This window comes from Hyperolius riggenbachi, chromosome 10 (assembly GCF_040937935.1).
Source record: "Hyperolius riggenbachi isolate aHypRig1 chromosome 10, aHypRig1.pri, whole genome shotgun sequence".
Classification (NCBI taxonomy): Eukaryota; Metazoa; Chordata; class Amphibia; order Anura; family Hyperoliidae; genus Hyperolius; species Hyperolius riggenbachi.
In genome coordinates, this window is record NC_090655.1 from 37,918,978 (window position 1) to 37,934,364 (window position 15,387).

Below are 15,387 nucleotides of genomic sequence, written 5' to 3' on the forward strand. Positions count from 1 at the left end.
TTTAAACAAAATTAGGCAAGTGCATAAATTTGAAATCAATATTTAGTAGAGCCTCCTTTTGCAGAAATTACAGCCTCTAAACACTTCCTGTAGGATCCAATGAGATCCTGGATTCTGGTTGAAGGTATTTTGGACCATTCCTCTTTACAAAACCTCTCTAGGTTAAATGATGCACAGTGACGTCATCTGCAGCAAGATGATGTTGTAGGTCTTTGGTGTTGGTCTGTGGGTTGACTGACTGTTCTCACCAATTGTCACTTCTGTTTAGCCGAGCTTTTTCTTGGTCTGCCACTTTGAGCCTTAACTTTCACTGAGCCTGTGGTGTTCCATTTCTTAATATGTTCCTAACTGTAGAAACAGACAGCTGAAATCTCTGAGAAAACTTTCTGTATACTTCCCCTAAACCATGATGGTGAACAATCTTTGTCTTCAGGCCGTTTGAGAGTTGTTTTAAGACCCCCGTGTTGCTACTCTTCAGAGAAATGTAAAAGAGGAGGGAAACTTACAATTGACCCCCTTAAATACTCTTTCTTATAATTGGATTCGCTTGTGTATGAAGGTCAGGGGTTACTGAGCTTACCAAGCCAATTTGAGTTCCAATAATAAGTTCTAAAGGTTTTGGAATCAATAAAATGCAAATTTATGCACCTGCCTAATTTTATTTAAATAATGATTGCGCACTTTCTGTAAATGCAATATACTTCATTTCACTTCTCAAATATCACTGTGTGTGTCTTCTATATGATATATTTAACTGACATTTTTTATCATAACAACCAACGATTTATGCAGGAAAATCATGACGATTAACAAGGTTGCCAAAACTTTTGCATCCCACTGTAGCTGCTGAAGAAATTCACTTATCTGGGTTCTCTGTTTGTTTAGACAGATCAGGGTGTCTAATTAGTTCTTCATCAGCAACTGTGAATAGACTGCAGGAGAGCTCCGCTGAGGCAGCTCTCTATTTAGTAAACACTGAGGATTAACCCTTTCAGTTTCTTCGCCAAATGTGAAATCAAGTAAAACTTTTTTTTTTTTTTTTTTTTTTTTTAGTATATCCATAAATTGTAATGAAGATTTTTCCCATACAGGTTATCATGCTGTGGCTAATCTTTTAAAGCAGAAAGGATGTTTAGAGTTTAGTTCTACTTTAAGAAGAAGCCATGCTGTATAAGTGAGAAGCTGCTGCTGCAGGTAAATAGGACGCAGAGGATGGTGCAGGCGGAGAATGTAAAAAAAAACATCTGCTTGGTGTTTAGTGATACGGTGGTATAAAATAATTGACTTTCTCTTCAAAGTGAATTATCTTTAGCAGATGTACGAGAAGTAGTGCAGAAAAACCACTAGCCAGGCAGGAAAACTGACATAATAAGTTTATGATATCAAAAAGGCAGCTGGCAGTGGAACGAGTGGCTCATTCGCGATCACACGGCCAATCAGTCCTGTCATGCAGCTTGTTAGAGGGTCAGGGCCACTTCCTGTGAAGAAGAGAGCCAGGATTCTGCACAGCCCCTCTTCCTTCTGCCACCATCAAGTCAAATTTAAAGGGATCGTTCTCTTTCTGGTGGAGAGGAAGATGGGGAGCAGCAGGAGGAATTTTCTGATGGATTTGGCAAGGAAGAGAGGTTTCCATATTGAGGATGAACTGAGGTATGGGGTGTAATTATTATTATTTTTATTTTGCATTTACATAGGGCTTACATTTTATTACAGTGCTTTACAGAATACATGGAACAATGCTTTTCACTTAAAGGCAGACTTTAATGTAAGAAAATGAGTTTAACTTACCTGGGGCTTCTTACAGCTCCCTGGAGTGATCCTGTTCCCATGCCATCCTTCTGAATCTCTCCGGCCAGCAGCGGCGACCCTTGCAAAGCTGGCGTGTTGCCGGCGGCTACTGCACATGCACTGCCCCGAGCTGCGCACACCCTGATCCTGCTCTTGCTGCCGGTAGTGATTTTGGCGGAGTACGCTTCCAGCCTCGGGAGCGCGGTGAGGAGGTGTTTGGCCGGCCAGCTTTGTGGGGGTCACTTCTGCTGGCCGAAGGGACTCAGGACATTGAGGGAACAGAATCACTCCAGGGGGCTGCAAAAAGCCCCAGGTAAGTTAAATACATTTTTGATGCATACTTAAGATTTCCTTTAAAGCCTTATTTATAAAGGAGGTGATTGGTTGATCGCTAGAAAAGTGCTATTTCTGCAGATCGCTTATTTATAAAAGTTATTCTTATTTTACAGGTGAAACTCAAACATTTTGAATATTGTGCAAAAGTCCATTGATTTCAGTTATTCAATTTAAACTACAGCTAACCTGCACTGCGCTCCTATACTGGCTAACCTGCACTGCGGCACCTATACTGGCTAACCTGTACTGCGGCACCTATACTGGCTAACCTGCACTGTGCACCTATACTGGCTAACCTATACTGTGCACCTATACTGGCTAACCTGTACTGTGCACCTATACTGGCTAACCTGCACTGCGCACCTATACTGGCTAACCTGCACTGTGCACCTATACTGGCTAACCTGCACTGCGCACCTATACTGGCTAACCTGTACTGTGCACCTATACTGGCTAACCTGCACTGCGCACCTATATTGGCTAACCTGTACTGCGCACCTATACTGGCTAACCTGCACTGCGCACCTATACTGGCTAACCTGCACTGCTGCACCTATACTGGCTAACCTGCATTGCGCACCTATACTGGCTAACCTGCACTGCTGCACCTATACTTGCTAACCTGCACTGCGCACCTATACTGGCTAACCTGCACTGCGCACCTATACTGGCTAACCTGTACTGCGCACCTATACTGGCTAACCTGTACTGCAGCACCTATACTGGCTAACCTGTACTGCAGCACCTATACTGGCTAACCTGCACTGCGCACCTATACTGGCTAACCTGCACTGCGCACCTATACTGACTAACCTGTACTGCGGCACCTATGGTTGGCTAACCTGTACTGCGCACCTATACTGGCTAACCTGTACTGCGGCACCTATGGCTGGCTAACCTGTACTGCGCACCTATACTGGCTAACCTGTACTGCGCACCTATACTGGCTAACCTGCACTGCGCACCTATACTGGCTAACCTGCACTGCGCACCTATACTGGCTAACCTGCACTGCGCACCTATAGCTGGCTTACCTGTACTGCGGCACCTATACTGGCTAACCTGCACTGCGCACCTATACTGGCTAACCTGCACTGCGCACCTATAGCTGGCTAACCTGCACTGCGCACCTATAGCTGGCTTACCTGTACTGCAGCACCTATACTGGCTAACCTGTACTGTGGCACCTATACTGGCTAACCTGCACTGCGCACCAATAGCTGGCTAACCTGCACTGCGCACCTATAGCTGGCTTACCTGTACTGCGGCACCTATGGCTGGCTAACCTGTACTGTGGCACCTATACTAGCTAACCTGTACTGCGGCACCTATACTGGCTAACCTGTACTGCGGCACCTATGGCTGGCTAACCTGTACTGCGGCACCTATACTGGCTAACCTGTACTGCGGCACCTATACTGGCTAACCTGTACTGCGGCACCTATACTGGCTAACCAGTACTGCGGCACCTATAACTGGCTTACCTGTACTGGGGCACATATAGCTGGCCCACTTATACTGGGGCACCTATAGCTGGCTTACCTGTACTGGGGCACCTATAGCTGGCTTACTTGTACTGGGGCACCTATAGCTGGCCCACTTATACTGGGGCACCTATAGCTGGCTTACCTGTACTGGGGCACCTATAGCTGGCCCACTTATACTGGGGCACCTATAGCTGGCTAAACTATACTAGGGGCACCTATGCTTGGCTACCTATACTGGAGGCACTCATACTCACCATCGGTGTGCTTATCCATCGTCGTGTATCGAAAATTGTCAGGGCTCGTTTCCACTATTGCGGTGCAGAATCGCCTGGATTCCACTGCTGATGAAATCGCATGCGGATGCGATTCCCCATGCGTTTTTGCCGTGAATTCGCATAGGTGAGGGTATATGCGATTTTAACCATGTCACTGCCTGTGTGAATTTACATTGGTACCTATGAGAATTCGCATGCGAATTCGCGGCAAAAAACGCATGAGGAAACCGCATGCGATTTCCCTATTAAATACATTGCATGCGACTCACATGCATTCCACTCGCAGGCGAATTCTGCGACTCTTTTGTGCGTTTTTTCACCGCTGAAAAAAACGCACCTCAACGCTACAGTGGAAACAGGCCCATCCACTTGCATTACATGTGCGAATCCGAATGCGTTGGACGCATGCGGATTGGCGATAGTGGAAACGAGCCCTAAATCGAAATCGTAATTTCTGACAGAAAAATGGCAATTCAATATTTTCATTAAACCGTTTAGCCGTAGCTGATACCCCATTTTCCAAAAGAAAAATGTACCTCTTCTCAAATAGATCACCAGAGGATCTTTAAGGCTGATATTGTGGTGAAACCCCTCCCACTGTGTGATGTCATGACCACGGTCCTAACACTTTGCTGTCTGTGAACCTCGTTGCATTGTGGGACATAACAGCTTTTTCCAGCTGCCAAGCAAGTAATATCTCCCTCTGTGTATAGAACTCTCAGTAACAAACATTCCGTACAGATCACCTGGCTGAAGTAAAGATTTCACCACTAGTAATGAATTTCACAATGTAAATTAGAGAGAGGAATGCTTTTACAATGGGCAAAACACTGCCTAAATAATCTATAAATGAATATTGTATACTATAAGCAATTTTATTTTTTGTTATTGTACCTACAGTTCCTTTTTAAGGCTAAGTATAGGTGACACAAGGGGTTGATTGGCAAGGTAGGAGTTAACACTTCACTACAGAGGAAAAAAAGCTAAATTATTTTTTAGTGTGACACTGTCTCTTTAATAATTGTTTTCTCTTACTTTTCATGGACGGGTGCACAATATATAAGTGTGAGCATCGGTGATGGGGTTGCGCTCGTGCACACACGCAGATAGCACGCAGTGACAGCTTTTACAAGCCTACAGGGGGACTTAATTGGACGTTAAATGAATGTCCAAGAACCTTAGGTGGTTAATGGTACTCTGGGGCCCTTTGCCATATGTGTAAAGTGGCAACTTCATTAATTACCATTTTATACATCCCCAGATAGCATTTACCACTTTTACAGCGGTACAGGCCATAGGGTACAATGCGCTGAAAGTTTAGTAAGCATTATGCAAATTGCTATCAGATCACTATAAAGTTTAGTGAATCTGGCCCAATAAGAATGGAGAAACAGTTAACAAAGATTAATTGCAATTAACCTGACATAAATAGAGGCGTTAAAATCTGACAGAACTGACAGGTTTTAGACAAGACACTTAAAGAGAAACCGTAACCGAGAATTGAACTTTATCCCAATCAGTAGCTGATACCCCTTTCCCATGAGAAATCTTTTCCTTTTCTCGAACGGACCATCAGGGGGCTCTGTATGGCTGATATTGTGGTGAAACCCCTCCCACAGTGGGATGTCAGGACCATGGTCCTGGCAGTTTCCTGTCTGTGAACCTCATTGCATTGTGGGAAATGGCTGTTTACAGCTGTTTCCAACTGTCAAAAAAGCAAGCAACATCTCCTTACACTGACATCACCTGCCAACAGTAAAAATGTCACCATGTGATAAATGTCAGAATGTAAATCAGGGAGAGGAAATATTTTACAATGGGCAAACACTGACTAAATCATTTATACATAATTATTGTAAAAATGAAGCAATTTTTATTATTATATTATTTTCACTGGAGTTCCTCTTTAAAGAGAGTCTGAAGCGAGAATAGATCTCACTTCAGACCTCATAGCTAGCAGGGGCATGCGTGCCCCTGCTAAAACGCCGCTATAGCGCGGCTTAACGGGGGTCCCTGTCCCCCCAAACCCCCTCCGTGCAGCGGGGGAGCGCTTCCTGGTTGGGGCAGGGCTAACCGCCGCAGCCCTGCCCCATGCGCGTCTGTCAGACGCGTATCTCCGCCTCTCCCCCGCCCCTCTCAGTCTTCCTTCACTGAGAGGGGCGGGGGAGAGGCGGGGATGCGCGTCTGATAGACGCGACTGGAGGCAGGGCTGCAGCCGTTAGCCCTGCCTCCAGGAAGACAATCCCCACGACCAACTTGCCGACCATCTTTTGCGGGGGGTGGGTTGGGGGTGAAGGGACCCCCGTTTAGCCGCGGGATAGCGGCGTTTTAGCAGGGGCACGTGCCCCTGCTATATATAAGACCTGAAGCGAGATTTAGTCTCGCTTCAGTGTCTCTTTAAAACAGGGGTGGAGGCACCCAATGCATACAAGATAGGCTAATAAGCTGTTAATCTTATGAACAGGGAGGCAATCTTACCTCTCTTGAGGAATTTGGACCAGTTTATTGAAAAAAAGGTATTTTATGCAAGCACATAAAATTGACAACGCGTTCCGCGGGTGCTTGCCCGCTTCCTCAGGTTTTGGACAACAAAAATCTATTAACCCTTCGCACTCTCACATGCAAATGTTCAAACAAATGCATTCACTGATTCACTCATCCAGGCACCACTGTTATCTCTACAGCTAAGTTAAAAGCCGGGGTCTTAGTTCACAGAAAAATGTATTCTTATGCTTAGTCACCTATACTGCGCAGAAGTACCCAGGTATACATAGGTGTCCTAACTCTGGCCCTGTAACATGCATAGTGCAGACATGCAAACATTCATTGCATCAAACCTATCTAGGGATTAGGAGCACACATCCTGACGTCCTCTCCTGGGACAGATAGTGCATCTTACCAATTGCACAAGGGAGCTAACGTAATGTATCAATGCGCACCATGCACATACACCAGCATAAGCTGTGTGCATGCTGACAAACACATACAGGGGAAGGAGGGAGTGCACTGAATTAAAACCCTAGCCACAGGGGTCAGTAACAAGAAAAAAACACATATATCCAGGCACATCGCATCTAGTCAGGGCCGGCCCGCCCATGAGGCGGGGTGAGGCGGCTTCCTCAGGCGGCAGGAAGTGGAGGGGCGGCACCAGGCATTAAGAGGAAGTGCCTGCGCCTGGTTCTTGCCGCCCTCAGGAGAGACTGGAGTGTCACTGTAACCTACCGGCTACTGCCGCCCGCCTGCGTGGCCGCCTCAAGTGCTGCAGCGAAGTCTCCCCTGCCTGGCAGTTACAGACTAACCAGCAAGCTCATGATGACCCAGAACTCATTGGGGTGTGTAAGGGACTACAATGGTCCTAAAAGCCCCCTTACTAAGATGTTAAGAAAAACAAAAGTTTGCTTTCCTAAAACAGAAAGAATTTGCGATAATTCAGGTTGGAGTGAGCTCGAGATGTCTCCCAGGCACCACTGCTGAATATATGCAAATTAACCATTGTACCCTTAGAAGCTAAACACACCTCCAGCACCGCTGGAATGCAATGATGTGTTAGCTTGTTAATATGTACAGGGCCATAATAATCCAACATGCATACAGACTGTTTCTGATTGTTTGATCCTCATCAGTGCATGACATGGATTAATTTGGCTCTATGGAGTAGGACTTGTAAATCCGAGAGGCACAGACTAACCAGCAAGCTCATGGTGACCCAGAACTCATTGGGGTGTGTAAGGGACTACAATGGTCCTAAAAGCCCCCTTACTAAGATGTTAAGAAAAACTAAAGTTTGCTTTCCTAAAACAGAAAGAATTTGTGATAATTCAGGTTGGAGTGAGCTCGAGATGTCTCCCAGGCACCACTGCTGAATATATGCAAATTAACCATTGTACCCTTAGAAGCTAAACACACCTCCAGAACCGCTGGAATGCAATGATGTGTCAGCTTGTTAATATGTACAGAGCCATAATAATCCAACATGCATACAGACTGTTTCGGATTGTTTGATCCTCATCAGTGCATGGCATGGATTAATTTGGCTCTATGGAGTAGGACTTGTAAATCCGCCTGGCAGTGGCAGCACACCGAATCGGTGAGTGACCCTGGCCTCCTGTGTGCACAGTGACGCCGCGGCGGCGGCGCCAGCCCTGCCACTTGCGTGACGGCCCACGCCCACCCACCATGCGGACTTCCGAGGTGAGCTCTGCCGCCAACTAGTACTAGGCCTCTGACTGTGAGGCTGTCCTGGCTGCTCTGCTGCGCTGCCTGCCTCCGCTCCGCCTGCAGAATCCGGGCGGGAACGGAAGTAACTGGAGTCACGCTGCCTTCGCCCGCTGCCCGCCAATGCCATGATAGTCGCGGTCACTGAGTGCTGCCGCCCGTGACCGTGACAATAATGAGCCCGCCGCCTTTAATTTTGCTTTAAGGAGGGGAGGGTGCCTGGGGCCCAGGGGGGGGGGGGGGGGGGGGGGGGCGCCTTCACGATCTTTGCCTCAGGCAGCAGAAGGTCCAGGACCTGCCCTGCATCTAGTTAGAACATTATATAAGTTATTAAGGAAAGGGAGGTGCTGAAGGGGGTGTGGCCAGAAAACAGCAAAAATCTATTAACCCTTCACACTCTCACATGCAAATGTTCAAACAAATGCATTCACAAATTCACTCATCCAGGCACCACTGTTATCCCTACAGCTAAGTTAAAAGGTTTTGGACAAATCTATCTCCTTGTGGGGGATTCTCAGCGTTTTTGTTTTCAAAAGCATTTCCTCAACGGCAAAATAGCAATCAGCCCCCCTACTCACTTTCACACTATTTGTCAGGTAGACTTAGAAACTGCCGTTCAGGAAATGCTTGTGAAAACAAGGAAAACCCTGAACCCCCCCCCCCCCCATGAGGAGATGCCTAGTCCAAAACCTGTCAGTTCTGTCAGATTTTAACTGCTTAATTTTTTTAGCTGGAGTGGTCCTTTAAGCCCATCCAATATTTCTCCATTAACAGGGCAGAAGCAGAGGTTTGCACTAGTGTTTCATCCTAAAGTAACTCCCACATGTTTGTCAGAAAGACAGTATAATGTTTAGAGACCTCTTCAGTAATCTTTTCTTGTGAATTTTTTATGAGCGTGGAAAATATTTTTCTCACTTAATTGCTATTCTTCAATAATCATTCATTTTAAACACCCTAAATAATTCACAGGAGTTTAATCGAACTGAATTAAATTTGCAGGAAAAATACATTTTATTATAATTCCAGGAGCATATCTACGCAGCTCTGACAGGACTCGACTGAACATCTCTTTTAAAAAAAAACTTTATTAAGCAGCAATGCTGCGTGACAAAAAGGTAGGTTTCTAGAGCTCCAGAAACCTCCACAGAACGAAGTGTAAAATGTGCAGTGTTTACTGTGCTGTGGCAAAACCCACTTGTAGCTACAACAGTTTGTAGGCAGAGCTAACTAATGGGAATTATAACTTAAAGAGAAACTCCGACAAAGAATTGAACTTTATTCCAGTCAGTAGCTGATATCCCCTTTTACATGAGAAATCTATTCCTTTTCACAAACAGACCATCAGGAAGCGCTGTATGATTGATATTGTGGTGAAACCCCTCCCACTAGAAACTCTGAGGACCGTGGTACTCCTGGCAGTTTCCTGTCTGTGAACCTTGCTGCATTGTGGGAAATAGCTGTTTAAAGCGGTTTCCAAGTGCCAAAAAAACAAGCAGCAGCTACATCACCTGCCAACAGTAAAAATGTCACCATGTAATAAATGTAATTGGAAAAATTGGGAGACCAAAAACCATATCCTCAATGGTGTGCCAGAGCACGAATAATATAACCATATAAGTACAAGGATATATAGTAAAAAAAAATATTTTTGAAGAGACAAAGAAGTTTCAAGATAATCTTAAATTTTAATGTATCAAAAAGTTCTTATGTAAAAACAGAGTTCACAAATCTTCAAACAAATTCATCTTTGTAAACAACATCCCATTATCAAGTACCAAAAACATATGTTGAAATATGCAATTGTTTGTCCCCACCGCTAAACGAGGGCTGCAGAGCCCTCAAATTGCCCGGGGGCAATACGCTGGCATTTCCTGGAAGGGGCAGAGCTTTCAGCTTCAGCTCTGCCCCTCCTGACGTCAATCGCCGCCTCTCCCTGCCCCTCTCTGTGAAGGAAGAGTGAGAGGGACGGGCAGAGGCGGCGATGCGCCGCGATTGTGAAATTCCTTATGCGGCCCAGCCTCATCCTGACTTTGCCTCCTGCGGCCCCCAGGTAAATTGAGTTTGAGACCCCTGACTTAGACTAACACTGGACACAGCACACAGGCAAGATGTACCAGGAGAGAGTGGTCCACTTACCACTTCACCTCAGGATCCTAATGAGGCTTCCCTCGGTTGTTTCAAGCCCCCCATTGCTGAGCGCGGCTCCCCCTACATATTGTTGCAGAGACTGCCCCCCTGTAGTTACTGTACAGCATATCACTGTGGTGTCACACACTTTTAAAGTTTTGGCTCGGGTACACAAAATGAGATATTTACCTTAAGAGAGGGAAGCCTCCGGATCCTAATTGGGCTTCCCTCGCTACTCCGTGCTCCTCCGTCACTGAGCGTGGCCCCAGAAAGATTAACGATTAGTCCGCGGTTCGGGCCTACTGCATATGTGTGGAAGGGCTCAGTCGGCCATTGCCCCCACTTCATCCAGGAAGAGGAGCTGTATTTTTGCACTTACTGATCACTGTGATTGGCTCACTGTGATCAGGGGGTTAGGAGCCAATAAAAATGGTTCCTAACCGAGTTACAGAGATTTCTCTCTCAGCGCGGATGTGCTATTGTGTCCTGCGCATAGGATGGGGGGGGAGTGTGTTAAAACTGCTACATAAGGCTTTGGGGCATAGTTTTAAAGGATACCCGAGGTGACATGTGACATGATAAGATAGACATGTGTATGTACAGTGCCTAGCACACAAAAAACTATGCTGTGTTCCTTTTTTTCTTTCTCTGCCTGAAAGAGTTAAATATCAGGTATGTAAGTGGCTGACTCAGTCCTGACTCAGACTGGAAGTGACTACAGTGTGACCCTCTCTAATATCAGACCCACATGAGCAGGCGAGGAGTGGACACTACATTCTCCTGGTCCTCTCAGTCCCCATTGACTGGAACTGGTTCAAAATTCATCACCTGCCTTTAATAGTTTTTTAAAGGACGCTTTTTTTTTATTTTTCACAACTGATGCCCTTTAACCCATTAGCAGCTTCAATGGAGTTATCTCGTTTGAGATAAGTGCACTGCTATTGACCTCAGTCGGCAGAACTCGTTGTGCTGTAAATTCTTGGAATGCTTTGATCTCCCTCTAGCAGAGATAATAGAAACTGAAAGCAGAAGTCCTCCATTATAGTCTTACACTGCCCCCTAGTGACAAGTGGCCATAAATACACATTACAGCAGTACTAATTAGAAGCAAGGATATGTAACAAAATAAGAAATACAAAAATATGCCAAAACAAATTGGCCTGGAGCACTTGCAAATAAATAAATTGGCTGCTAAACAGTTAAAGCTTTCAAAAAAGAAAATTTAAGAGGCAAGTCTTATTATTCATATGTGTACATGGTTTTAATTTACAAGCCACATTTTTTAATACTGGTTCACTTTAAAGATGCCACAGATTACTAAGATTACCAAGCAGTCAGGCTCTCACAACTGGATCTTTGAAATCAGGCAAGTACTCTAGCTTCAGTCCAGAATCTATAGAGCTACATTCATCTTTGATACGTCGTCACCCATGGAAATACCCATGAGACCCAATAATTCATACAGTATAAATGGCTGTTCACGGTTCACTGCTATATTGCCCATTTGTGGTGCTCATGCCAAGGCACACAGAGTCTGCTTTGATAAGAAATAATGGTCCTGCGCTCACCCGTGAAGTTTCAATACTTTATTTGCTGAAAGTGGTCATCTACGACAGATAAGATCTCAGCTCTACGGATGTTTCGTGCTCGATGTCCTCAGGCATTCTCAGGAGTGTGGGACAATCATAACGTGTGCAGATAACATGTGGAATGGCCACATAGCGAGCTATCGGCTGCCTAAGACCATCTGGAATGAAAAAAAGTGATGGACATTCTCAGGTGAGAGTGAATCTGTAATTTCTTATATGAAAAGGTCAAAGACAGAATGTGTTGTTCTTCCATGTAGCTCTTTTTGTAGCCAAGTGTACTTGTCACTAGAGATGTTGCGAACATAGAATTTTCGAACAGCAAACGCGAACTTCCACAAAATGTTTGCGAACAGGCGAATCTGGTGAACAGCCGTAGACTTCAATGGGCAGGGGAATTTTAAAACTTACAAAGACTGTTTCTTGCCATAAAAGTGATGAAAAAGTTGTTTCAAGGGTTCCAACACCTGGATAGGGGCGTGCCGGAGGGGGATCCATGCCAAAAATGATGATGGAGTTGACGCAAAGTCGGGTTTTAAACCCTAATGGGCAGAATCACATTATGCACAGCTCTGGGTGTCAGTGGGCTGTGGAGTGTCTCACACACAGAGAGATTCAATAGTACTATCAGAATACAGTGAAATAATAAGGCATTGGAGTGGTTCTGTGCCTGCAACTTAACGAGGCAACAGCAGTAGTGTGCACACAGCTCTCGGTGTCTGTGGGCTGTGGATTGTCGCACACATGTGCTAGCCCTCAACAGGCTGTTTGGGCTGCTTTCACAGCAAGTAAGGAACAAGGACACAGGCCTAGCTAATAGTTTCCCTATCTATCTGCAGCAAGTCTGACCCTGCTCTCACTAACCGTCAGCAGCCAGTGGAGAATTGATCCAATATGGCCACCGCAACTGCGTTTTGATAGGGGGGTGGGGGGATGGGGTCCAGGAAGGAGTGCTAGCTGATTGGCTGCCATGTGTCTACTGACTGTGAGGTAAGGGGTCAAAGTTTAGCTCAATGATGATGTATAGGGGGCGAATCGAACACGCCAAATGTTCACTGTTCGTCGCGAACAGACGATGTTTGCAGAATACTGCTCGCCGGCCAACTGTTCAGGCCATCTCTACTTGTCTCAAATACCTTATATACTCCCATATAAGCCGACCCGTGTATAAGCCGAGGCACCCACTTTTCCCTCAGAAACCAAGAAAAAGTGATGGACTCATGCATAATCTCTCTCCCCAGTATAGCCCCCTCCACAGTAGCTAGATGTGCCCCTAGTACAAGTCATTCCCTCTCCCCATAGCCAGATGTGCCCCAAGGATGATACAACTGTGTCTCAAGACACCACTAGATGGCATCATAGATGGCGTCGCACCGATTGCCGCACAGGAAAAAAAATCCCCGATCATTGCACTGATAACACGTGGCTTGCATGCTCCACTCCACAAGCCAGGGGACCAGGGACGGATCTAGGGGGGGCAGGCGGGTATCTTGCCCCAGGCGCAGTTTGTTGAATTCTTAAAAAGGCGGCAACATTTGGATGGGGAATGGCAGCTTAGGCATCAAAACCTGATCTTTAGGCGCCAAAACCTGACCTTTAGGTGCCAAAACTGGATGGGGAATGGCAGTTTAAGCGCCAAAACCTGACCTTTAGGCGCCAAAACTGGATGGGGAATGGCAGTTTAGGCGCCAAAACCTGACCTTGCCCCAGGCGCAACTTGGTCTAGATCCGTCCCTGCAGGGGACACAGGTAGTCTTGAGCAGCACACTCTGCACACCATGTTGCAAGAGATAGGGGGCACGGACACAGCAGAGAGTCAGCTGGCAAGAGCAGGATCACTTGTGCAAGATCCTTCTGCTCCTCTGCCAGTTATGAAACCTGCTCAACCATCCGTTCTGCTCCACTGACTCGCATATAAGCCAAGGGGGTAACTTTTCAGCACATTTTTTGTGCTGGAAATTAGGCTTACACGTGAGTATATAAAGTACTGTACCAGATGGTGAAGACTTGAGATCTTTTTACACTTCATCCATTGCGGTGCGCATCCATAAAAATCAGATTCCACCTCAGCGCTGTTGACAATGACGAGTTGCCTCACACATTTTCAGTGTGATGCTACATGCACAGTACAGCATACAGTTTACCTAACCTGGTCCACCTCCATGCACAAACATCCTTCCTGACGCCTATCCCTAATACCCCCCCCCCCCCCACACACACACACACACAAACACCTTCCTAACGCCTAACTGCCTCCCCCTGCACAAACAGCCTTCCTGATACCTAACCTTAACCACCAGCCCTGCACAAACACCCTTCCTGCCACCTATCCCTTACAAAAACGATAATTATTAAGCGCTGAATCGTGCGCTGCTGAGGCACCCGAACTGTGCCACAAAAAACAACACTCCTTGCAAAAAACGATAATTATCAAGCGCTGAATCATGCTGAGGCGCCCAAACTGTATCGGAAAAAAGGCCCCTCCCTCCCCCCACAAAAAACCCGAACTTGCTCACAAAAAGCAAATTATTTCCCCTTTGGTGCAGCTTGCCGATATTTTCAATGAAAGTCAATGGCTGTGCCTGATTTGTCGTATTTGCCCGTAATGCCCTCACAGTTCAGTTTCAAGCTACTTGTTAAAACAATGGCCTTGGAATGAATCTGATATTTGTCTACTAAGAAAAATTCAATGTGAGGGATTTGGGGGTAATTCTCAGATTTGGGGTACTTGGCGATAGTTTTGAGAGGACATTCCAATACTTGCTATTGTTGGACTTTAAAGAGACTCCGTAACAAAAATTGCATCCTGTTTTTTATCATCCTACAAGTTCCAAAAGCTATTCTAATGTGTTCTGGCTTACTGCAGCACGTTCTACTATCACCATCTCTGTAATAAATCAACTTATCTCTCTCTTGTCAGACTTGTCAGCCTGTGTCTGGAAGGCTGCCAAGTTCTTCAGTGTTGTGGTTCTGTGATGCATCTTCCCCCTCCAGGCCCCTCTCTGCACACTGCCTGTGTGTTATTTAGATTAGTGCAGCTTCTCTCTGCTCTATTATCTTTTACAAGCTGGATAAATCGTCCTCTGAGCTGGCTGGGCTTTCACATACTGAGGAATTACATACAGGCACAGCTGTCTGCACTCTGCAGGAAGAAACAGCCTGACACTTCAGTGGAAGATAGCTGCAGGGGGAAAGAAGCACACAAATGATCTCTTGAGATTAAAAAGGAAGGGTGTATACAGCCTGCTTGTGTATGGATGTATTTTCTATGTGTGGACATACTGTACATCAACCTACTTCCTGTTTTGGTTGCCATTTTGTTTGTTTATAAACAAACTTTTTAAAACTGTTTTTAACCACTTTTAATGCGGCGGGGAGCGGCGAAATTGTGACAGAGGGTAATAGATGTCCCCTAACGCACTGGTATGTTTACTTTTGTGCGATTTTAACAATACAGATTCACTTTAACGTGAAGTTTTACAGTTCCCCACCTAAGTGAGTCAAATAGGATGGACTTATGCATGAAGTTGGACTTATGCATGAAGTTGACTTTATATGAAGTAAATATTGTAC

General features: G+C 45.7%; 1 protein-coding gene across 3 annotated transcripts in view; it reads left to right on the forward strand.

The window, feature by feature from the left end:
• DNTT (DNA nucleotidylexotransferase) overlaps positions 1-15,387 on the forward strand; it is a 614,660-nt gene that overhangs the window by 82,466 nt on the left and 516,807 nt on the right. The window contains exon 1 of one of the 3 annotated variants that reach the window (XM_068258686.1): positions 1,574-1,650. The exons of 1 other annotated variant lie outside the window; for it this stretch is intronic. In XM_068258686.1, coding sequence (XP_068114787.1) covers positions 1,577-1,650 — 74 coding nt within the window. In that variant the 5' untranslated portion in view covers positions 1,574-1,576. Of the gene's footprint in view, positions 1-1,573; positions 1,651-11,901; positions 12,008-15,387 lie in introns of those variants that run through there. One more of the 3 variants, XM_068258687.1, reaches the window with a different exon arrangement.